This window comes from Bubalus kerabau, chromosome 10, assembly GCF_029407905.1.
Source record: "Bubalus kerabau isolate K-KA32 ecotype Philippines breed swamp buffalo chromosome 10, PCC_UOA_SB_1v2, whole genome shotgun sequence".
Taxonomy (NCBI): domain Eukaryota; kingdom Metazoa; phylum Chordata; class Mammalia; order Artiodactyla; family Bovidae; genus Bubalus; species Bubalus kerabau.
The window spans coordinates 66,792,689-66,817,646 of record NC_073633.1 but is presented as its reverse complement, the minus strand read 5'-3'; the positions used below and the strand labels follow the sequence as shown (position 1 = coordinate 66,817,646).

General features: G+C 41.0%; 1 protein-coding gene and 1 long non-coding RNA gene across 2 annotated transcripts in view; one reads left to right on the top strand and one right to left on the bottom strand.

Annotated features, from left to right (window-relative positions):
- The window catches only part of LOC129621503 (uncharacterized), a 125,598-nt gene extending 119,727 nt beyond the window's left edge, over window positions 1-5,871 (top strand). The window contains exon 6 of the long non-coding RNA XR_008699400.1: window positions 5,857-5,871. This is a non-coding gene — a long non-coding RNA (uncharacterized LOC129621503). The remainder of the gene's footprint in view (window positions 1-5,856) is intronic.
- The window catches only part of FBN1 (fibrillin 1), a 264,581-nt gene that overhangs the window by 39,202 nt on the left and 200,421 nt on the right, over window positions 1-24,958 (bottom strand). The window contains exons 42-50 of the mRNA XM_055538036.1: window positions 24,576-24,734; window positions 21,223-21,294; window positions 17,610-17,735; window positions 13,772-13,894; window positions 8,991-9,116; window positions 6,915-7,031; window positions 5,934-6,062; window positions 5,251-5,370; window positions 2,725-2,850 (exon numbers count right to left, since the gene is read on the bottom strand). Of these exons, the coding sequence (XP_055394011.1) occupies window positions 2,725-2,850; window positions 5,251-5,370; window positions 5,934-6,062; window positions 6,915-7,031; window positions 8,991-9,116; window positions 13,772-13,894; window positions 17,610-17,735; window positions 21,223-21,294; window positions 24,576-24,734 (1,098 nt within the window). The remainder of the gene's footprint in view (window positions 1-2,724; window positions 2,851-5,250; window positions 5,371-5,933; window positions 6,063-6,914; window positions 7,032-8,990; window positions 9,117-13,771; window positions 13,895-17,609; window positions 17,736-21,222; window positions 21,295-24,575; window positions 24,735-24,958) is intronic.

The window sequence follows — 24,958 nt, the reverse complement described above, 5'->3', positions numbered from 1 at the left end:
AGTTGCAAAAGATCACAGCAGGAAAATTTTCATGAATTAAAGTAAAAGTATCAGCCAGCCATATTTACCAGGCTCCAATAAGTCAAATTCAGTTGGCCTTTGCAATGAACTTGTTGAACTCATCATGGCTACCAACTCTTCAGATAATGATTTCTCTGGAGTCTACTGCATTTTCACATTTGTTATGGGTGGGGACCTAATAGTCACCTTTGCGCAAACTACTCTTCTGAAGGTGAAGAGCAACAAAAGCTGATCCTTGTCCTGCAGCATCTCCTCTATTCAAATGTTGTCTCTTTTGAGAAGCTTCAAGACTTTACAAACTGTAGTTTTTTAAAGGACACCTTTTAATTTGCCTTTTTTTTTTTTCAGAAATCAAAATATTAGGTTTATTACTGCTGACACCGGCATGGAAAATATGTCTCTGAATTGCAGGCATGTCTCATGGCTTCCTCACGTTCCTCCCAGAATTTGCTTTACTCCTCAAGTCCATTGTCACAGACAGCATTTTGTGTTTACTGGTCCTATTTTTATCATTTATGCCTATAACTATCTTAAGATATAATTTAATGACTACTCAAAAAAAATCTCAACAAGCATATCAAAACACAATTCTTTCCTCTGTCTTCCAGCTTGAAATGTATCTTTTAAACCTGGATACATGCATGTTGTAATATTGCTCTGTTATGTTCTCATTCTCTTTTCCTTTTATTACTGGCCCTGTTCCATACCCCAGCCCACCTCCCCAGCACCACTGTCTCACCTCACCCTGGAAAAACATCTAGGTATGAGGTTTAGAGCGAGCCAAAGTGACACACTGCCTTCACTGGACTTCGTGGTGGGAGTGACTCGCTGGCCTCTGTGGCTTCAGGGGCCAGAGGCTGTCCACCTGAGCCCTAGGCCCCATTTGTTCCTTCAGAAACATTATCCATGGTTCTCTTCTATGGGATTTTCTAATTTTATGGGCACTAGAAGCTTGACTCCTAATTTGCCATCTTATAATAAAAACACAGCTCTTAATTCCCTGGCTCTAGCAAAATCTGTGTCCTGTGGGAGATTTACATTGGCTTTGTGGTCGCTGTCTAGAATTGGTGTTTTAATCAAAGGTGCCATGCACTGGGAAAGAGTTTGTGTGCGCCCGCATCCTTTTAACGAGGGCTTGCTTGGATGCCTGTTTACCAGTCCATCTGTGAAGCACCCTTAATGACCTTTGAAATTTCATCAGAGCTACAAAAGTGACTTTCCCTGCTCGCATTCCTCAATCCTGGCTCTGCCTCTTGGAGCTGAGCTTGTGGCAGGGCTGCTCACAGCTGGGCTGAGTCTTCCTGCAGCGTTCGCTTGCTCAGTGACAGGCCAGTGCAAATTGAATTAATAGCCTCTGAATTTCCTCTGGCCTGCCACATCGGCAGATTCACACCTGGTTTCTCACTACTTTCCTTCCAAACTCCGGCCAAGCCAAAGGCACACAAAAACAAAGGAGCAAGAGCTAGAATTTATCTGGCTGGTCTGCACCAAACAGACAGATTATCTGCTTGCATCAAGCACGGCCCCACCCACAACCAGAAATCCACACGGGGCTCTGATAGCTACCTACAGATCAAACCAACAGAGAATTCTCAATGCTCCCCCTTCACATCCCTAACTATTACATGACAAGATGACCAGTTGAAAAGTAAAAGGTTAATCCGAATAACAATAATAAAAGTCTATGAAAGACTCAGAAATGAACAAAGCTTTGTCATGTATTCAATAAGACTGTTTGGGCAGGTATTCTTATTGTTTAAAAAGAAGAAAATTGAGCTTCCAAAAGATTAAATGACTTGCCCTAGACTATAAATGACAAGGCTGAGATCCCTAAAGCCCAATTTTTGGAATCTTAAATAACATCCATTGCCTTTTATTTGGTAATATGGAAGTAAAAAAAAAAAACCAACTAAGAAAAAATCCTGAACAATAAAACAAACAAAAACCCCCACTGGAATGGGGTAGGGGTTGTGGGGGAGATATGTGTGTTTGAATGTGATTTTTTTTTTTTTTTTTTGGTCCTGAATTCATTAAATTAATGTGTATAAGTAGACAGACATATACAATTGCCTTCTTTAGTAAAATCTAAGTAGTTTTCGGAGACATAATAAACTCTGTCATGCCTAAGTTCAGGCTCCCCTTTTGACTTTTTCTGAAGTTCACAAGTGTTATTCCTGAAAACAGACTGTGGGCCAGCAAGAATCCTGGTCAGTTCACATTTATTTTTCTGTTTTCTTAGAAAACTTGTGATGTAAGAGATGGGCACTATATCCTGGGAGCACATGAGTTAATCTGCATTTTCTGTCTGAAAGTCTAGGTTTTGGCCCACACTTACACAGGTTACCTCTTCTGAGGCAGAGAACTTGTAACTGAACTTCCCCCAGGCTTTCCCGTGTTCAGTGGCTCATGGCTGATCCCCTGCTGACTGACCTGTCAGCGTCTGTGTTCTCAGGGGGAGAGGCAGGTTTAAAGAGCCAGGACAGTTGTTGTACAAGCAACTGTAACATGATGGATGAGTTTTTAACCTCAAAAGTAAAAATGAACTTTCTGACATATGGTAATCATTAGACCTCTGGGTGAATGAAAACACTCCATCTTCTCTTTTACAGAGAATCAAAGCTTTGCCATGTTTAAAAAAAATAAAACCACAACAAATAAACACAGAGTAATGAAAATCTAAAGCCAAAAGTCAAAAGCACTTACCTTGGCACCTTCTTCCAGTGGAGGACAAGGAGAACCCATCTGGACACAGACATTTGAAGCTGCCTTCAGTGTTACTGCACGTGCCCAAGGCACAGATTTCTGGCTCTTCAACACATTCATCAATATCTAAAAAAAAGTACACATGTCAAACAAAGTCAAAACACAGTGGAGATACTGTCAGATGATAAATGCACAATGTGAAAGGACAAAGCCTAACCGAGTTTCAAAATTCTTCCAATAATGAAGATTTTTCCTGTATCATAATGCTGGAGTGGACTTTAGGCTGTGATGACTTTTAAAAAACTAGTTTTGCTGGTTCTTATCATAAAAATGGACTCTGCAAGTGCCTTCTTTGTAATGCAGTGAGAAACATCTTTTACCCAGATTGAGTTTATTAGATAATTAGAAAAGTTGCAGTAATTTCGTACTACCCTCAACTGGGAAGGAGCAAGAAACTCTAGAGTCTGACTTCACTAAAAAGTAAGCAGATGCTCTGAAATTCAAATTATTTTAACAAGGAGTTACTCAGTGAGAGATCTAGGCCTTTGAAACAAATCTGTTCCTCTCCACCCATCCACAGTGTTTTCCCCAGTATCCTATGCTATCAACCTAAAACTGTGACTTTTACAAGGACGCTAATACTTGTGAAAATAATCCTAATGCAATACAAACTAAAGACATCACAGGAAACGAGGCTCTTGTCTCTCATTTGCAGTTTAATTTTTCTGAAGACACAAAGATATCTTCCATGTAAAGACTATAGTTTTTCTTTTATCGTCTAGATAATACGAATTTGACACACATAATTGTGGCATGTTTCCTTGAGCATATTAGTATACCTTATCTACTGTAAAGGGGCAATTAAGGATGGTCTGCATCCTGAATGGCTTGAGTATATCCTAGTTTGCCTGGGAGAGTCCTAGTTTATGCCTGTTGACCTGCACTCATGAATAGTGAGTGTAAGTCAAAATTGTCTTCATTTGGTGAGCCAAGTATATGATGACCCTACTTATGGAAAAAGTATGACCACTCTTTCCAAGAGGCTTACCCATCTTTCCCCCTGACTTTCAGCAGGAATTTGTAGTGAAAAAGAGGTAAGCCTTGAGTCTCAGCCACGCTGTTTTAATGGAAATATTTTTTTTCTAACAAAAGAGATTATCTCTTATATCTTGGGACTCTTTATCTTCAGGTTTGTACAAGTTCTACCCACACCAAAATGTATTTGTATTACACAGCTTTATTCCCATGAGGTCTAAGTAAAGGGAAGTTATGAAATTAACTTTGTTATCTTGACTTAGTTTTGTAAATACCACACAATAGATATTCTAGAAATGTGCAGTGCAAAGTGATTATCTTTCTGTACAATGTAAAACCAGCCTCTTTATCATTTCATGTTATGTCACATTTATAACTGCATCATGCTTCCTGTGGTTTATTAACTAACAAATCTGAACAAATGGGAACTAACAAAGCTGATGATGACGAATTACTCCATCCCTACATTCCCTCCACCCCGACATCCAATCTTTTCTTAGAAGTCAACTTTTGTAAAAATGCTCAGATGTTTCGTTTTTTTTTCTTGTTTTTGTTGTTATGATTCTCCTATGGTAGGAATCAAACTGTAGGTGCCAGCTTCATAAGGGTAGGGACAAAGATTTAGAATGAACACATTTATTGACTATTCTGAAAATCGTTTTTTCTATATATTTTCATTCTGTTCATTTAGGGGTAATTTTGTATTAATCATGGAGGGAATAATGCTGACCTCTAATAGAAGTAAAATGACACAGTAATTTGTATTTAGGTCTAATTTTGATGTTTTCACTTAGAATATTATCCCTTGGCTGAGATTTAAATTAGATATATAATAAACATTTCTCATTGATGATATTAAAAGTGGACAATTCTTACTCATTAGGGATTAGACACAGACTTGTTTAAAGGTGGGAGCATGGACTAGGTGACCTCTTAAAAGTCCTTTTCATCCTATTTATTTATGAATTTCTGACAATTAATGACTTTCATTTAACACAATGATACATGTATTGAGGAATGCAGTACTATAAAATTTGCTGAGAATTTATTTGTAGTTATGTATTTCTACCACTCTACAAGTTGAAACAACAATGACAAATTACATAGCCACATTCATCCAACCTTGAATGTGATCACTTAAAGATTTTAACTGGAATCAGGAAGCTATTTTTAATTGCAACCCACTGGCACTTAAAAACAGGTAGTTCAGGACTTTTTATAAGCTGCATAAAAACACATTGGAAAAGGGTCAGGGTCATGCAACCACCCAAGTACAGAGAGCAAAACAGCTTCATCAGAGATTAGCCTGAGAACTAGATGTTCTTGTCTCACCATCTAATTAGGAGCCCATAAGTCACACCCTACCCTTGGATTTGTCTGATAAAGTATTGCAAAATGAAGACACCATTACACCATCTCAAAAATTTGACTCTGATAATGTCAATGAGGTAACCAATACTGCTCATTTCCAACTACTGATAGCCCTCTTACCTTCACACTTGTCATTCTGGAGACTGTATCCAGGTGGACAGATACATCTGTAGGACCCATCCAAGTTTTGACAGGTGCCTGGGGCACATTTTCTGGGATCTAGGAGACATTCATTGATATCTGCAAAGAAAAGGGAAAAAGAAGAGTTTCCCATTGGCATGTTTTCCATCAAGCAATTAAAATCCAAAGACACTGGAATCAAATCTAATACATAAATCTAAAGCCCCAAAACTCCACCATGAATAAAAATTAACAGCTCAATAAAAATCAGCTTTATCAGCTTTTGGAAGTGAGCAAAGTAACAGCCATACTTTATTTGATCTACAGAAAATTAAATATTTGCAGAAAAGTACAGCATTTAAAAAGTGAATGGCTATGAAGATTTTTGAGGGCACCTAGCAGCCTATAGAAGAGCTTACTACAAAGCTATGTGGAAGAAAGAAAGGGAATTACAATTGTATATAGGATAATTCAACTGTCACACTGAATGTTGTAATATTGTAACTGTTTTCTCTAAGTACAGAAACTTAAAGGGGAAGAGTGCTACATATACCATATACACCTACAGGCAGGATTAGGGTAATTCTATTCTGATTTTCCCTCCAGGCTTCTGAAGGAAGAATTGTGATACAGATTGCATGCTTCCTGGCGTGGCCTCAGGGCCTTTCTGCAGCAGCACTCACCCACACAGGTTCTCCCATCTGGAGCCACCTCGTAGCCTTCATTGCACTGACACTGGAAGGACCCCACTGTATTGATACATTGGCCGTTTCTGCAAAGGTTCCCATTTCCAGTTGCACATTCATCAACATCTGCCAAGAAAAACATCCTTTGATATATTCCAAAGAAAAATGTCATAATCCCATCAATGACCAAAACCTTTAAAGGGAAAAAATGCTTATTCTGAATTTCAGTGCCTTTGCTGGCTCAGACAAACTTAAGAAATTCCTTTCTGGTTAATTTATAACAACAAACCTGGCTTTATTTACCTATCCAAACTTTAAAGATGAAATAATTCTACTAATTTGATTGATAATTTATGTTAGGATTTTTATCTGAGTTTCACTTTGATCATACTTTAGGTTTCATTTTTAAAGGTTAAAACGGAATTACTAATACACAGTACATCTGAGAGTATTATTAACAATTCTTGTAATCAGAAGTATAAAAAAGTGGCCTCTTGCACAATACAAAATTTGGTTCCTCACCCTTGCTTGTGAATAGTATAGCATATTTTATAGGAAGAATTTTATAGCTTCAATAATTTACTTCTTTGCAGAGAGGCTACAGTAAAACACCTAGACAAGTAGGTCCACACTGCTCCCGAATTATGTGATTTCTTTACAAAGGATCGTTTTTATATGTTTTAAAACATATTGAATTTACTTTGAAATGAATTTAATTAATTTGTAGCATAGTAGCCATAAAAATTATAGTTGCTAATGAGTATTTTAATAAAAGGCATAGATGTCCTAACTGTATTTGACACTTAATTAGCACATCACTGATTGTTAGTTACTTAATTAGCATATAACTCTTAACCGACTGTCACAACTAAATTGGTATATATTAAAAACGATAGCCAGCACGCTGGAGATGATGCTAATTACAAAGACACACATGGCATTGCCTTCCTCTGGTGGTTGGCTGTCTTGCACACGTACCTATGCAGTCATTGTTGTGGGAAAGGATGAAACCGTGATTGCAGCGGCAGTTGAAGGAACCAATCGTGTTGCGGCAAGTGCCATTCCCACAGGCATCTCTTTCACACTCATTTATGTCTAGCAGGAACGAAGGAAAAGGAGAAAGGAAAGGAACAAAGGAAAAACATGATTATGAACAGAAGAAGAGGGAATATGGTCACCTGGGGTTAAAAGGCATTTTAGAGTTCACAAAGCGTTGTGCATCCGCTGAGAACGTCTAGATCTGATGTCAGTGTGAGTTCCCGCAGTGGCAGCTCCCTGCGAGAAACTAGCAAAAGGCGAGGTTCTAAGCCTTGGGAGAAAATCCTTTCCTTGGTTGGCATGTGAAAGGAGGCAAGCTAAGGACATGAGAACTGGACAAGAACTATTTTATTCTATTTACTTCTAGAATTCTCCACCCTTGCCACTTTTTCTCAAATATTTTCACTTGGAAATGGAAACTTCTGTGCGCATCTGGGTCTTGATTCGCTGCCACCTCTGGCAAACTTCAGCCTTTAAGATTCTCACTCCAGTTTACCAAAAAGCAGTGAGTCACCTGATATTACCCCAAAATCAGCAACAAAATAAATTAGCTTTCTAACTCACCTGGAAGACATCTGTTTCTTTTTCCCAGTTTACCCCTAAAAACCCACGACCACTCCCACGAAATGGTGACTTATCTCTCTTCTACATTATCTCAACGTGATGGCACTCAATTTGGCTCTTCTCTAGCAGTGAGCTGTCTTTTGGTTGGTCTACAACTTTTCACTTTGACTACCCTGTAAAGCTATTTTGGTGTCTTATGATGTCTTTGCATCTTGTGACAGCAGTTATCATCTTTCTAGTAGGAGTATATTTTACTAAGGAGGACATAAAAAATTAAAATGAAAACCATTGATATTCCCGGTTTGCGATATCGACAGGCAGAATGTGGAGGGCCAGGACAAAGGGATGGGAAAGGAGTGGAAGGTAACACCTCAGGTTAGTAAAATGTAGTGTTTAGAGTTAGGATTTCCTTTGCCTTCAGACTTTGGATGTAAAGATGAATTATGTATGGTCTTAAATCAGGATGCTATAGCTAAGCAGAATGTGACTCCAACGTGTGTGTCTGAAGACTGAATCCAAATGAGTCACCCTTCCAGCAATCAAGAACTTCTGCCTTGATTCATTTTTAGGCAAGCAAGTGAATTTTTTTGGTTGGGCAGGTTCTTTGGTGGGGATTACAGATAACTCAGATGGGAGAGGGAGAATGAAAGTTGGACAGGGCTTCATGAATACACCGGGTTATCTCTCCAGTGATTAGTGGGGCTGATTATAATCTTTAACTTAAAACTTGTTATCTGCTGTGAAGATGACAAAACTTTATGAGAATGTTCCCTAATGGATGAATCTAATTACATCCAAAGACAAGCACTTTAAATGTTATTGACTGTTCTTTTTCCTGATTCATGTTCATGTAGTCCCCAAAAGACTTTAATGGATGTTGCTTTAAGATAGAAAAAGAAAGGAGGGAAGGAGAGAAATTGATTGATTACATATTTGAAGTTTAGTCTAAATCAACATTCTGATTCAGTACTAAGGAAGAAATTTAAAATCATGAGCTCTTTTCCCCTAGGAAAATGATCTGTAAATTTGCCTTTAAGGACCTGCTATATCCTTATATATATGTAACAGTTATATATATACAGACACTTCTCAAACAATGCTCATACTCAACTACTGAAAAGCTGCACTCTGTTCCAATGAGGCAAATTCAGATAAATATTATAAAGGAACAGTAGGCTATTACCATTAATAAAAGTAATTTTTTGTCTTAATATCTTTCTCAATTTATCCCTTTATAAAAGTTTTTCGGAACTGACAGCCAAATGAATATCAAGAAAGAGGTTTATGATGTTCAGATTCCCAAAGATTAAATATCAAAGGATATTAATGCTACACACCTGCTTCTGTATTTTATAAATAATAAAACAATTAGTGTTAGCTTTTATATATATTCAGATACACATGAATTTTTCAATAGGATATGAAAAAATGAAATGATAGCCACATACTCACCCAAACACATGGTTTGATCAGCGTTTGTTTTAAAACCAGTGTGGCAAAGGCAATAAAAGCTTCCAACTGTGTCAATACACTGTCCATGGCTGCATATATTGGGGATTTCTTGACATTCATTGCGATCTGTAAATAAAAAGCATCTTAAGTGGAAACTTGGAAGGCCAAATCAAATCATTTTTTCTTTTTCAAATCAAATAACTTACTTCTAGGTATTGGCCTCAGGTTTAATCCTAGTTCTAAACTAAGCCAGTAAAACTGATGCTGACATTATATTCAATATTTATTTTTGACTCAAAATTGGTTAAAACTTACTCTCATTTACTAGGCACATTCAGAGCATATTAACAATACACAAGCAATGAAAAACAGGGGCAGTATCCAAAAAATCTTCTGAAAGATGAGAAAACTTAGATATAGAACAGAGAACAGACATGCAAGCTGGGAGATAATCCATTTGATTATCTGCCTACACAGTATCCTAGACTATGGAATTAATTGAAGTATTTTGTCTAGTCAAGATTTGGTGTCTCAAATCATGGAAGCTTCATGGCTTCCTCTGGAAATTTAAACAAATCCCATTGCTAAGCTAGGTTTTCATGATGGACAGCCTGCATGGTCCCTTGCTCCAGTTTCACCCCATTATTTTGACTTACTCCTATAACCTTTTGTTCCATCTTAACCAAGGCTTCCTGTCTACATAGGACTCCTTTCAGCACTTGACAATCCTAATGATGTTTCTTTCTTTCTTTTTTTTTTTTTTAAATCCATATTCTTTCAAAAGGAAGCCCTCTCATCTTGCTTCTGCCACTCACTGGGCTCTAAGTTACATTTATTGTCAAGTTAATACTTCTTGCTCTCCTGAAATCTAATTATCTCAGAGGCCAAACTTGTTGCATGAATTCACAAATGACATAATTGCATGCCCACTTATGTCTCTAATTTTTTAAAGCTCTCAAGATCCCATGTTTACGGAAAATGTAACTCGAGGAGCACTGATTTTACTATTGTCACAAAAGAAAGCAAAAGGCAGAATGCTGCTGTGGGTGCAGATGCCGGAGAGCAGCTTGGTACCCCGCTCTCAGCTGAATAATTCAAGCTTGCTGTTTGCCCGCTCTGGCTACTGAGAAGACAAAAACAGGGACTGGGCACCTTTTGCTGCCCAGGACACTTGTGCCCATGCCAGGACAGAATATACTTCACCCATTTCATGTGCTCAGGCTGCCATTTATACAACTACTTCCTTCCAAGTACACAAAACATCTAGAGTCAACGAAATCACCATGTCCTTTAGAAATCTCAGGTCGGGGGTGGGTGTATCATGAAAAGGGGAGATAGGGTAGAGCATCTTAGGAGCTACAGCTAGTCTGCAGAAATGCTAGTGAACAGATGATGTGTGTGCTAAATTGCTTCAGTCGTGTCCAACTCTTTACAATCATATGGACTGTAGCCTGCCTGGCTCCTCTGTCCATGGAATTCTCCAGGCAAGAATACTGGAGTGGGTAGCCATTTCCTTCTCCAAGGGATCTTTCTGACCCAGGGATTGAACCCAGGTCTCCTGCATCGTAGGCAGAGTCTTAACCCTGAGCTTCCAGAGAAGCCCAAGAACAGATGATGATTATTCACATTTTGGATAAAAATGAATTTCAAATGAGCAAACTGCTCCCTGGGATAGGCAGAGGACACTGACTTCCACTACCAAGCTCAGTGAAGAGAGTTGATTTTGAGGAACGGTGTCTTGGGGGCTTATTATAGTCATCCTAGACTGTGGGCACCCTCAGGTAATACTGAGTCTGAGTGAATGCAAGGATCTGGTCTGTCTCATCTCTGGGGCCCAGAGGGAATGGAGAGCATTAAGAATCTTACTAGAAAGGGATCCTCAATTAGGAATTTTCTTTCCTACACTGCCTATTTCATGATGATTTTTTTTTTTTTAATGAAACATGGATTACTTTGCAGTTCTGTTGGCGAAATAGAGAGTTACAATTGTAGAGAACCTGATTATGAAGTTCACTTTGTCTTGAGGTTTCTACAAACATCAGGATTTAAATTCCCAGAAGAGTATGTCTGAGGTTGAGATAGGAGATTTAAACAGAGTATTGGGGGAAAACACCCACATAGTCAGCAGAGAGAGAGGAAATCATAAGGAAATAGCTGGGAAGAGTATGTTTTTAGTTGGACAAGGCATTTCAGGAGTGGCTGCCTGTGCTCTCACTACTCAGCTCCTGAAGTCAGACTAGCAACCTTGGCTTAGACACCTACCTGTTATCTCAGGTCTCAGAAACATGGGTATTATGGCCAGTTGGTGAAATGATGTACTTAAAAGTTCAAATAAAAATCTTACTATGATAAGGAAATTTTAGTTTTTTTCATCTTAAACACAGGAAGAAAGGAATATTTTACAATACATCTGAAAAATGCCATGTATAGAATAGTATTTAAAGACATTTTAAGAGATTTTATAAGTAAGATGTGGGCCCTCCCTGGAGGTCCAGTGGTTAAGACTCTGTGTTTCCACTGCAGAGGCCATGGGTTTGATCCCTGGCTGGGAAACAGATTCCACATGTCGCATGATGTGGTCAAAAAGATGAAAAAAAAGATTAAAAAGTGATAATTATAAAAAATAAAAGTAGGACGTAAGTGAAGACATTTCCAGAGTGAAGTCTTCAGCCCTAGAGGCTGAACAACTGCAAAACTCAAACTCAAGTACATTCCCTTTCTTGTAAAAATTTCATTGAATGAGGGAAACAAAGCTTGGGCTACAAACAGTACTCCCTCACGGTGCTTACTGCTGATTAACACTGGATGAGCTTTATCCAGAGTATTTATGTTAGTACTCTACAAAAAAAATTTGACAGGACGTAAGCCCCAGCCAAGCCCTGGTTGGATATCTCGTCTTGACGTTTACAATAGTTCTTCCCACATCTCACCTAACGTGAAATGGTGTGAAACTACACGTTCCATATTATCAGCAATTCCTTATTTTGATTGGAGTTATTTCACCCAGTTCCAAATAAATATAAATTAAGAGCAAAATGCAGGGAAGTGGTATGAATGCCAAATTTCATGAGGGTATTGTGACTCCTATCAGAGACGTCCTCACTTTTCCTGTCCTGTTTTTTTTGTTGTTGTTGTTGTTAATACGTGGATTACAAGTGTTCTGTTGACAAAAAGCTAAACACTTGCACATGTTCCTTTAAAGCCCCAAAACAAGTCTTGATTCTCAAAGTGAGTTTTTGTTCTGGTATTAACACCCTCTTCCCACCAAAGTCTCATAAAACAATGCAAAATGCCCTACGGAGAGCAGTGTACTTCCTACCACTTAATCACTGGTGCGCAAGGAAATCCAAGGAAAATCTGACCATGTTCTTTGGTGTTGTTTCATTCACAAATGCATAAACTATCCAGGAAACTCCTTGTGAAATGGACTAGAGGCAAAACAACAGGTTCTTCCTGACCTCTTTGCTAAATATATAATGGTTTATAATTACTGAAAAACTCACATGAAAATCATTCTGAGGTGTTACTTTGCTGCTGGGTTGAAACACCAGTGTTTTCATTTTGATACCACTGGCTACAAAATACCATCAGATGTTTAATAACTTTTTCTGTTGTTGTTTAGTTGATAAGTTGTGTCCCACTCCTTGTGACCCCATGAATTGTAGCCCACCAGGGTCCTCTGTCCATGGGATTTCCCAGGCAAGAATGCTGCAGTGGGTTGCCATTTCCTCCTCCAGGGGATCTTCCTGACACTCAGGGATGAAACCCATATCTCCTGCCCTGGCAGGCGGGTTCTTTGCTGCTGAGCCACCAGGGATAACTTCACTGTCACTGTAGATTGGTGACATATTCATCCTTCTCATTTCTACCATGTCCCTGACAAAGGTGAACACCGAAAACATTTAACCTCTAATAGTTTCTCATTTTACTGTAGGTGACATCGCAAATAAAAGGCTGTTAGAGTTTGCTGCCCTCAGTTCTATAAGATGCTAAGGAAAAAAGATAATACTGTTGGTTCTTTTGCTTGGTTTGTGAAGGTTAACCCAGCCCAGCTCAGGAGAGCTTTGCTGTCTAGAGTTGGTATACGTGACTAGGATGGTGAAAACCTCACCCACTCAAGGGGGAGTAGGTAAAAGGAAAAAAAAAGTATTTGGTCCTAAATACCAGATAGGGAGGGCTTCTCTGGTAGCTCAGTTGGTAAAGAATCTGCCTGCAATGCAGGAGACTCTGGTTCGATTCCTGGGTCGGGAAGTTCCCCTGGAGAAGGGATAGGTTACCCACCTCAGTGTTCTTGGGCTTCCCTGGTGGCTCAGATGGTAAAGAATCTGCCTGCAATGCAGGAGACCTGGGTTCAATGCCTGGGTTGGGAAGCTCCCCTGGAGGAGGGCATGGCAACCCAGTCCAGTATTCTTGCCTGGAGAATCGCCATGGACAGAGGAGTCTAGTGGGCTACAGTCCGTGGGGTGGCAAAGAGTTGAACATGACTGAGTGACTAACCATAGCACATAGCACCAGTTAGGGAGTGTGTGTATGTGTGTGTGTGTCTGTGTGCATTTGTGGGAGTGGGTATTTGCAGCAGGGCAGCAGGGAGGCAAATTTGGAAAAATCACCTCTCTAAAGAGGAAAAAAGCCAAATATTAAAGCATTTCAACAATTTTCCTGTTTCCCAGTTTAGTTACTAGAACACAGAAGCCTGAATCTTAACCATCCCAAAGAAATCCAGGGATCTGCAGCTGGTTGGGGCTGGCCCGTCGGGTAGGCGCCTGCAGGTGGGGACTTACCATTGCACTGCCCCGTGGAGGTGAATCGGTAGCCGGGCTTGCAATCACAGCGGTAGCTGCCTGCGGTGTTGATGCACTCTGCATTTCGCTGGCACACTGGGCCGTTCTGACACTCGTCAATGTCTATGAGCAGGAGAGAACTGAGTTACAAGGAGAGCAAAATCCAGTGTCAACAGGCAAGAGGCAAGAACAAAATCTGACTTTGCATTGGATGTGTTTTGTGAACCTTTGTTTCCTTTGCTCTTGTTACTATAATCAGTCTATAGGTACAAGCAGACACAGTGGTCTGCCTCGGGGAATCCTGCCCCTCTGCCTGAATGTTAAACTCAAGTGCCTTTGTTCAGTGCACAGAGAAATACCCTGATCCTGCTCACCTGTGAAGGACTGCAGGAAAAAACAAATTGACACATCCTCTCTGCAGTGCTGGCCAAACCAGGAGATATTTTGCAAGATGTATGGGCTTTTTACTTTACCTCCTCACCTCCTCCCTCCCTCTGTTCTATAAAAGAAACTGGCATCCAGACCCTGATGAGATGGTACTCTAAACTCTAGTCTGCCATCTTCTCTGATGCCAGGCTTTCCAAACAAAGTTGCTATTTCTTGCCTCAACACCTCATCTCCTGATTATTGGCCTATTGTGCGGCAAGCAGGTTGAGCTTGGACTTGGTAACAAAGGCAAATGAAGGCTCTCACACAACACAGATTTATATTTTCTTGGGCTTCCCCGGTGGCTCAGAGGTTAAAGCATCTGCCTGGAATTCAGGAGACCCTGGTTCAATCCCTGGGTTGGGAAGATCCCCTAGAGAAGGAAATGGCACCCCACTCCAGTACTCTTGCCTGGAGAATCCCATGGAGGAAGGAGTCTGGTAGGCTACAGTCCATGGGGTCGCAAAGAGTCAGACACGACTGAGCGACTTCACTTTCACTTTCACTTATTGAACAAACATTGGAAGATGGAAAGCTTTTCTAATTTTCCTGCTTTACAAATATTTTTCATAAATGCAAATACTGGATTTATTACCATCTACAGGTTCTAATTATGTTAATCTCTAGAAAAAGTTGTGAATCTCAGCCTCAAGGGCCAGATTTGATAAGAGTATAGACTAATATCCTAGGAAGTCTTGTATTTGCTCAAAGTGCAGGGGGTTTGGGAAATCAGTCAGGTTGCTTTTGTTGTAGGGCCTGCAGAGCAGAGCATCTCAAACTTTGATGTGCGTTTAAATCACTTAAGATTGTATTGAAATACAGATTCCGACTCAGTGTGTCAGGGGAGTGGCTTGAGAGTCTGTGCTTCCAATAAGCTCCCAAGTGATGCTATGGTCCACTGGTCCACAGAAGGTGCTTTGAGCTGCAGGGCTGCAGAAGCTCCTGCTTAAATTTCTGCCACATGGCAGTCAAATCTAGGAAACTTAACATAAAGATTACACATAAAACCACTGAAAATAACCAAATGCTCACTATTAAAGAAAAGAATAAAGTGGCTATTGTGTGCTCCAGAGCTTTGCCTATGCTCGGGGAGTTGCTTGCCTATGTCTTAAAAATGTTACCAGCCATCTAATTCAGTTTCGCTTTAGGGCACCGCAGAATATACTTCAGTCCAGGCGATACCACTGGGGCAAAACGCATATTGTCTTCCCCTGCTCCTATGAAGCATTCTGCTGCTGCTGCTACTGCTGCTGCTAAGTCGCTTCAGTCGTGTCCGACTCTGTGCGACCCCATAGACGGCAGCCCGCCAGGCTCCCCTGTTCCTGGGATTCTCCAGGCAAGAACACTGGAATGGGTTGCCATTTTCCTTCTCCAAGCATTCTAATTCAGTCTAAATCCAGTATAGGGAGCAGCCAGAAACAGAGGTGAAAGTCAGCTCTCAGCACCAGTGCTGGGGTTTCATGCAGAAGTTGGCTCAGCCAAAGTTCCCACTAGGGGGCGGCAAATACACCAACCTAGGCCTCCGAGGTGTGTGCTCTGTGGTGGGAAAACCTCAGGATTGTGGGCAGTCAGTGGGCCTATCTGTCTAACATGGGTGTGTGTCTCATACAGGAGCAGAGTATGCCCACCATGGGTTACTAGGGCCCAGGATCCAGCACCACCTTACCCACCAGGCCTGCCCTGCTCTTCATAGAGAGTGTAGAGAAACACAGAGGGTAGCTTCTGTAACTGGAGAAGCCAAACGGTGTCCTAGACAAGCGTTTCCCTGATGCCTCAGATGCCTAACATCTGATGCTATGCATGCTGGGGGAGAGCAGACACACAGATCCTCCCTGAATCACTTCTGGAATCCATTCCAACTGCAGTCTGGATGAGGCATGTGCTAAATCAACCTTCCTTTTCTGAGTCTGAGAGCTGGGAGTGTGCTGGGAAGCAGCTGACCCTGGATTAAACATTCACCCTGAAGATGGATATCCTATGAAATGGAAACCAAAAGCTGGAGCACTCTGTAATCTCTGTCGGGGTAGCCAAACGCTACCCTGACAGCGAGCCGCCTTCCACGGGTACAGCTGTAGGTTTTCAATATCAAGGGTGTAATAAGGTCTAGGTTGACATGGTGGTCATGGGTGGCCGTGCCTCTGGTTTCTGGTCAAGGGCTGCAGCTTCAGCAGAGATACGTATCAAAGAGGCACTTGGGTAGAGTGACCAGCTACGAATGGAAGAGAAGGGGAGATGCCACAGAAGCGGACAGGCATCCTTAGGCATGCATGACAGGTGGGAGACAGTGGCGATGAGCAGGCAGCTGCCCCTAGCACCACAGGTCATCTGCTATGGGCTCTCTTCTCTTTTTCCACATTCTGCCTCCTCCCCACACCTGATCCTTGACGGTATCCAGAAGCCCAGGGCCTGAACCAAAGCCCCCAAATGACTATCTCTTTAGAAAGGCTAGGAATAGCTGTCCCCCAGTTTCTAGTCCCCCCACACAGCAGGCAGAGTAAGGGATGCTTGCCAATTTGGCCACAGGAACAGAAAGCCTGGTGAGGAGAATTTAACAAGCCTGTGCTCGGGGTTATAACTTTACTCGTGGTCTCTAAGTTGTCCCTAGTTTAGGAGAAAAAGATTTTTTAACATTAAAATGCTGACCTATATGGTGTAATACATGCTCTAAGGAGCAATAAGCCTTTCTAACATGAACAAGAACTCTGTTAGAGGCTCTGAGTTTAAGTATGAAATAAGAAAATTACTCTAGCTGTCCTAGGGCCCATGGTATATTTAATAACCAGCAACGTCCCTTTTACTAAAATGTAAAAGAACACTATCTTCCCCAGATGTCGGAAAAATATGAAGTGCGGTGAGGAATGCGCAGAATCACAGTACATACACATGGCGAGGGGAGGTAATTTGAAAATGAAAAAAGTACCATTTTGCACGCATGCCAACATTCTTCGTATAAAATCGAATTTGCTGTTCTTGCCATTTGGAATTCTCTCATGCATTTGAAATATTTGCATTAACCGTGTTTTCACTGGGGAGGAGCAAAGGCTCCGCTTGGAAGAGAACACTGATTTTGAGATTCAACTCAAGATGACTGCCCACCACTCGTGCTCATTTTCAAGCTGTGTAAAACAATAGCCATCCATTGGACACACCTAGGACCTCAAGGCTTTTTCATATCAGCTGGGAAATCTAATACACTCTGTGTTGAGGGAGGGGACGGTGGAGAGGACTGGGAAATGGACATCCTGCTTTGCCCACTGGGAGTAGAGTTAGGGAATTTTTTTAAGGGCGGCAGTGAAATGTCTGTTGATCCACAGGGTGCCCTTCACTATAGCTAGAGTTTGATGAATTTCTGAAATTCCAGTGTTGTAAAATTGGCTTATTTCTGGATGTGATACAGAGCAACATCTCTTACCTTCACAAACCAACAACTTGTCATTATAGAAGAAGCCCACTGGACATTCACACCGGAAGCTGCCGACCATGTTGATACACACACCATTTTCACAGACCCCTGGGATCTCCCGACACTCGTCAATATCTGGAAACAGAGCAAGCACGTGTTAGTGATAGCCTGGCATGTGGTCCCTGGGCAGGGTAAACCGGAATTGAAAGTTGGCTGCTTCTAACTGCTCTGTGTAAGGTTTAAAGCCAAAGAAGAGACAGCGTGCGCGTGTGTGTGTGTATGTGCTGCCATGTACATGCATGTGCCTGACATGCACATGCATGTGCTGGGGTGGTGATGGAAGTGGGGGAAGTCAATGAAGAGCAAACTTAGATCACTAAGCCGCTTGTCAGACACTCCTGTGTCTATCTCATTGATCATCTATCTTTCTGGTTTTGTTATAAAACATTAGCTCTGTCCAGGTAGGAGATTTTGCAACCACTGGGCCCTGTGCACCAGGGGAGCAGAATGAAAGTGACTGCCGAGAGTAACTGGTCTCTCTACCCCAAGTGTATGGTGGTGGCTGGTGGGGATGGGAGCAGAGAGCTGCTGAAGAACAGAAGACGATCCCATGGTCAGAGCCAACTCTGATCTTCCAAATTTCAGCTCAACGCCCTGCTCCTCCTTTGCGTGGCTTTGGTAAGGAAGTTAAGGAAGTAAGTCAGGTCTGAGGAGGTAAGCTGGGCCCAGGCTGACCGTAGACAGAGCCAGAACTGAGGAAGGACAGTCACAGTAGACTGTGGCCTCCCCAGGCCCGGGGCCAGGGCTGGCTGCTGCACCACGGTGTTACTAGCCCCTGGTATGCTGCCTGACATTTGATTAAGAACCAACTTCTGGAAGTGGGGTTGATGAGGATTAAAGCAGGACCGAAGTAGGAGTGAGAGCACAGCCAGGGCCCCGGCTGCTAAAGCAAGTTGGCGAGGGAGCCGTGTGGGCAAATCGGGTCTCCTCACCAGCCTGGCGGGTCTGCTCTCTGCCTGACCTGCTCTGAACTCTCAGCCATTCAGTGTCCTCTAGGATAATAACAGCAACAGTGGCAGCAATGGTATAGTGCCTCACTTGCTATACAAATGGTGTATTTCTCAAGCGTTTAACCTGGACATAGTTACCAAATCATCACAGCCACCCTGTGAGATGGTCTCTAGGCACTCTGACCATCCTCCTGATGCAAGTGATGGAACTGAGGACAGGTCGGAGGCTGGAACTCACCAAAGACCATACAGCCACCAGGAAATAGATTTGATACCAGGAATCCACTAGCAGGCTACCCTTCCTTCCTTATGCTCTTCCACAGTCAAACAATCTTCACAAAACCATTATTGAAGGACTTGCTATCCCAGAGGGCCCCTCTACCAGTCCTGTGCAGTTTCACAAAACAGTTCAGAAGCCGGGAGGGGATACAAAGTTTTGGTCTTTCCAATCCATTAGGTTTCTGATACTATTGTTGAGATACTTTTCTTTCCATGTCAGAGTCAGGAGCCTCTGCCAGGTACTTTGCCCAAGTTGTAACATAGCCATTGACTTTCGTGGAACCCACAAGAGCTGCTGCACTTTCAGAAGAATCATACCCAAAGGCAATCTGCTTTGAAGGAGAAAGTTCACAGGCCGCAGATTTATGTTAGACCTTTTTCTAAAGGGCTTGATTTTGTTTGAGGACAAACTGATCTCTTTAAGGAAAAAAAAAAGCTTAGAATATCAAAGGGTATATTTCTATTTTGAATATAAGTAATTATGCTTTAGATTTTGCACACATTTGTCATGTATGTTGTTAAAAAGTGAGGCAAAGATATCACAACTATGTATCATCAGCAAGAAGCAAAAAAAAAAAAAAATTCAGACATTCTTGAACTATGTACGGGTTAAAATTGAAGTGTTATGTTCACCTTCATTTGTTTTAAATATAAGTGATGTATTATCAAGTTTAACAATAACAGGCTGGGTCAAATTTCTAGCCATTGTTAGGCACAACATAGCAAAAGCACATATTAAAAATTATATTTTCTTTTCCTGTCTGGATTCCATTTGAACTTCAACTTGGAAAAGTTTATACTTAAAGACAAGATTAATAAACTTGCTATAGTTTTAACCCCACACGAATGAGTTCTATATGCCAACAATCTTCAGACCTTTCAGAAGGAGAGTAGAAAGCTTAAATAAAACAAAGTTTCTCAGTCATCTAAATATTTTGTCATGCTGGAATTTGCTAACAATAAGTATACTGCTAACTATCACATTTCCAGTTTTCAAGAGCTAGAGGCAAAGCAAGCTGTGAGTCAGGACTGGGTTCTGATCCCAGTTCTGTTATTAATTAGCCAAGTGACCTCGGCTGAGTCCCCTTCCCTGTCTGGGCCTCTGTCCCCTCAACTGTAAGGCAAGGCGTTTGGCCTAGGGATGCCTGGGGCCTTTCCAGCTTTATTAGTGGATGCTCTTAATGCTGTTTTGAGTCTTTGCCTGCTGCCAACATTGGAGGGTAGGCCTTGCTGGGGTACACGCCTGGTTTGTCCGTGGAGAACCACTACTATTAAAGACCACTTATCTTCGGATCAGAGAGTCTAGGGAGATGAAAAGATCTGTTTTGGGAAGGGGAAAAACAAAGCAGCTGGGGCCAGGTGTTTCATGCCAATGTCATTTAGCAGGTTTTCCTTCCAAACCATGAAGTTTCTTTGGATGTTGACTAGGCTGCGGAGCCATATGGATTTGGCACAAAGAGAGCCCGGCTGATTGCTGGACCAGACCCTTGTTTTCTTAAACAAGGTCACTGGAAAGGCTGATGTGGATTTCAGTTTACTTATTAGCAATAAGGTGGAACAGACCAAATGGTGATGTTTGCTACTAGACACAATTGCTCAGAATTCAGAGGGGCATCTGAGGATCCGTATAAATCACATTGGGGAAAAACTCGGAGAATGCAATGGCTTTCCATCTATTTTTATGTTATTTGGTTTTAAACCACAAAGGCCTTGCTTCTACTGGCTGAACGCTGTGCAGTATTTCTGAATCTCACATGAGCATCTTGAGCACTGCAGTGGTCTCTGCTCCAGTTACCAGACAGGGCCTCCGATTGGAAAGACTTTTATATTTCACATCTAAAAGTCCCAAAGCAGATGACCTGTGGAGATTCCCTGTGAGATAAAACTGATCCACCAAAAGGGCTTTATATGAACAACCCACACATAAGGATTGGTATGAACAGTCATATTAAACTCTTGTCTTAGTCAGACGGAAGGACTGGGAATTATAGTCAAATCAAACGTCAACTGGCTTGACTCCCAGAATCTCTCTTTTTGTTGATGCCTAGGGTTGGTTTAACGAAGCTTGATTGTGATTTTGTGAAAAGCTTTCCAGTCCCCTTAATCATGACCAACAAATGCTGCTGCCAATTAGGTGGAGCTACACAGGGTGTCTGCACAGTTTGTTTCAAACTAAGAATCAGAATTTCAATAAAGGTAAATGGCACTGTCTAATGCTTTTTCCTTCTAAGAAACAAAAAAAGCAAATTTGAGAAAATAACAGTGTGTATGTACTTCCTTTTCTTAACACAAAGGCAGAGACAAAAAGCTGCAACAATGGCATTGCAACTCACCGACAGGTAAACCGGTATAGATGTCAATGACAAAGCCTGGCCGTTGACTTCCACAGAGTGTAGCAAATTCATCTGCAGTGATTGAACAAAGGTGGGGTAAGCGGGGTGGGAATAGGGTAGGCGAAGAGCAATAATGAGCTGAACAAAATTACTTTGAAAACATTCTTAAAAGATATTTACCTGTATTTGGAAGAATTTAAAATAAATTGACCTTTGTAAAAAAAAAAAAAAAAATTGAAAATTTCTACAGATGGTGTAACCTTGTCCCTAAGAAAAGTGATGAAGGAAAAGTGACCTCATGTTGACGTAATAATGAGGCTGAAGCAGAGGTCTCTATATCAAATGCACTCATATGTACGAGCTTGCCTGAGGGAATTTGGGTTTCTATGGGGGTGCTGTTCAGCTCTGAAACCTGGGACTGGTCTGAGTGCCTCTTTCCACTCTGTATTAAGGAATCTAGGATTTAACGAATGTGTACAAAAGCCATGTCCTTGGCAGACTGGGGATAACAATGGCAAATGTAGCTAAATTCTTGATTTCAGGTCTGTTAATGACTCATTCATGTCAAACAACCAACTTAACCTCATTACTCTAATTTTTGGAGCTGGATTATTATTTTTGCTGCAGTTCGTTTACTCCCTCTCCCTCCCCCGACCCTTTGTCCTTTTCCCCCGACATGAATTTTCAACAAACTTGTTAATTAAGGATGCACTAAATGTCATCTGTGGTTCCCTTTAACTCTGAGATTCTGTAATTCTTGATCATGAGTATAACTGATACGGCATGGTATCAATTTAAGCTCAAGATAGCCACTCCCTTATGGGTAAACCTACTGAAAATTAGTAAAAGGTTTCTGGAAGTATTTTAAACAAAACATAGCATGTTCTTTTCCTAGTGCTTTCTTTCCTTAATTTATGAGTGTTCACGTCAAACAAGTGTCACACCAGCCCCACTGACCATCCAAACTTCAGGGACTCCTAAAATGTGTGCAGGCTGCATAGCTAATGAAAAGCCATGATTGGATTTGGCTAATATTCAACATGAAGATGAACTCTTGCATTTTACATTAAGAGTATGCAGAGCCCTAGAACTCAGACAGATATTTCTGAAAGTAAATGACAGTTGTTATCAGAGATCTCCATGGTGGTCTGAAAGGGAACGTATGTACAATGGTGCATCAAGATAAAAAATAAAGATACTAGGATATCTATCTTTGTAAAATCCAATTTAAAAACTAATTTTGTGTACATTTTATAATAAAACAGTTTATGAAAATATAAATACATTTCTTAATATAATAAAAAACCAAATATACAGAGACACATGTACATATACTTGTAAATACACACACATCAAGTGTGGGTAACTGCCAGGTTTTTTAATGATAGCTATGTATATATAATCTTGGGAAAGATTGAAGGCAGGAGGAGATGGGGACAACAGAGGACAAGAGGGTTCAATGGCATCACCAATTCAATGGACATGAGTTTGAGCAAGCTCTGGGAGATGGTGAAGGACAGGGAAGCCTGACATGCTGTAGTCCATGGGGTCTCAGAGTCGGACATGATTGCGTAACTGAACAACAATAACAATGTATAATAAAAGATTTGAAGGCCAACGGTCAGGATCAGGGGTCAGCAAATATTTTCTTAAAAAGCTAAAAAGTAAATATTTTAGGTTTTGCAAACTGTGCAGTCTTTGTTAAAATTACTCAAATATTTCATGAAAGCAACCATAGATAATATGTAAATAAATTAGTGGGGCCATATTCTCATAAAATTTTATTTACTAAAATTTGAAGTTCATAAAATTTTCAGATTTCAAAATTACTTTTAGCTTGTGGACCATACAGAAATAGGAGGCAGGCTGGATTTGGCCCATAGGCTCTTGTTTGCCAAACCCAGGTCTAACAACATCTTGCAGAGCGGAAACACTTGTAATTCTAAGTGATAGCTATTACATTATTTCTGGAGGAAGCAGTGGATGAAATGGTGCGTTTTACTAAGAAAGAATCTTCTGTTTTTTCGCATTGTCAGTTAGCACGAGAGAATAGATTGGGTATTTTACATATCGCTGTGAGGAATGGAGTAGATACTACACAATTCTCAGATCAGTACTTTGCATGGTAGTTTGCTCACTCTAAATCATACAGATGGTGGCCCAGTGGCTAAGACTCTGCACTCGCAGTGTAGGGGGCCTGGGTTCGATCCCAGGGAACTAGATTCCATATGCCACAACTAAGACTTGGCACAGGCAAATTAATTAATTAATTTTTTAAAATCATAAAGATGATCTAGATCATCATTAGTAAATGACACCATCATGATATATATCATCTCCCATATAAGAACACTGCACCAAAGTTTTTGCTTCATTTACTCTTAGAATATGAATTTGGCTCTTTCCTTTTTCAAATAGATAACATTATTTAGATTTTTCTGTATGAGGATATAAGAAGAAATTTCTCTATATCAAGGAGTTGTGCTTTTCTTTTTTTAATTTGGCTGAGCTAGGTCTTAGCTGCAGTACACAGGATCTTCCATCTTTGTTGGGGGTCTGGGATCTTTAGTTAGAGCATGCACTCTTAGTTGTGGCGTGTGGGGTCTACTAATAGGCCCCTGGCCAGGGATGGAACCTGGGCCCCCTGCATTTGGAGTGTAGAGTCTTAGCCACTGGACCACCAGGGAGGTCCCTGAGTCGTGCTTTTCCTTAGTTCTGAGTTTGCTCTGTGGTCATTGAGACTGTTAGACTCGATCAACTCTCTCTTTATATGAGCTCTAGAAGGTGTAGAGCCCAAGCTGTTGCTCATCACTGGCAAGTGTGCAGGACTTCCCAGCTTGGATCTTGTGTATTAATTACCCTTGCTTTGAGTTTCTGACCCATGCTTTCCATTTGCGTTAGGCCTTCTTATTTTACATATGCATCTTTGTGGGCCATCTTGAATTCTTTTTGGAACAAGATTAGTTATGAATAAGTAAAATTGATGGTAATAAGTAAGTAAACAATATAGGAATATGGTTTACTTGTCAAACTGCTTTGCCCACTGTTTCCAGACTTTAAGTTATATGGCAAACTCCCTAACAATAACAACTTCTATATTTTTGTGATATGCTGAGTCTACAGGCCAGTAAATGAACTTGTGTAATAAACTGGAAAATATATTTTATGACTCAATTTTCGGCTGAAAGGGCCAGATCAACTGTGAATTTCAACATTTGCCTTTGTGAGCTAATCTTTTTTTAAGAAGATGGACAATGCACCCTTTTTCTCTCCCTGGCTGAGATTCATTTCTCCAACAATTCACGGGGAAGGTACCAAGTTATCTTTCTGGTAATGGTGAAACTAAAACCCACCTGTGCTTGGAATGGGGCACTGTTCACAGGGCTTGTTCCAGGCCCGGCCAATGTTGTAGGAACAACAGCACATCTTCTTGGTCATGTTGAACAACAGTTCTCCATCGCAGGTCTGGTTGTCAGCATAATAGTTCCTGTAGCACAGACTCCTCCTCATATCTAGAGGAGAGGAAGAAGGCAGGGACTGGTGATGCTGTGGGGAAATCCTGATAGGGAGATTCTAACAGGGATGCTCAAGGAAGGAGTCTCTTTTGAACTGTATTGTAACTTGACTTTGATAAGAGCAGTAAAAGCTGGCTCTCAACCTTCTATCTACCTCTGCTGCCACAAGGAAAAGGACTTTAAGAAATATCGGGTTGGCCCAAAAGTTTGTTCAGGTTTTT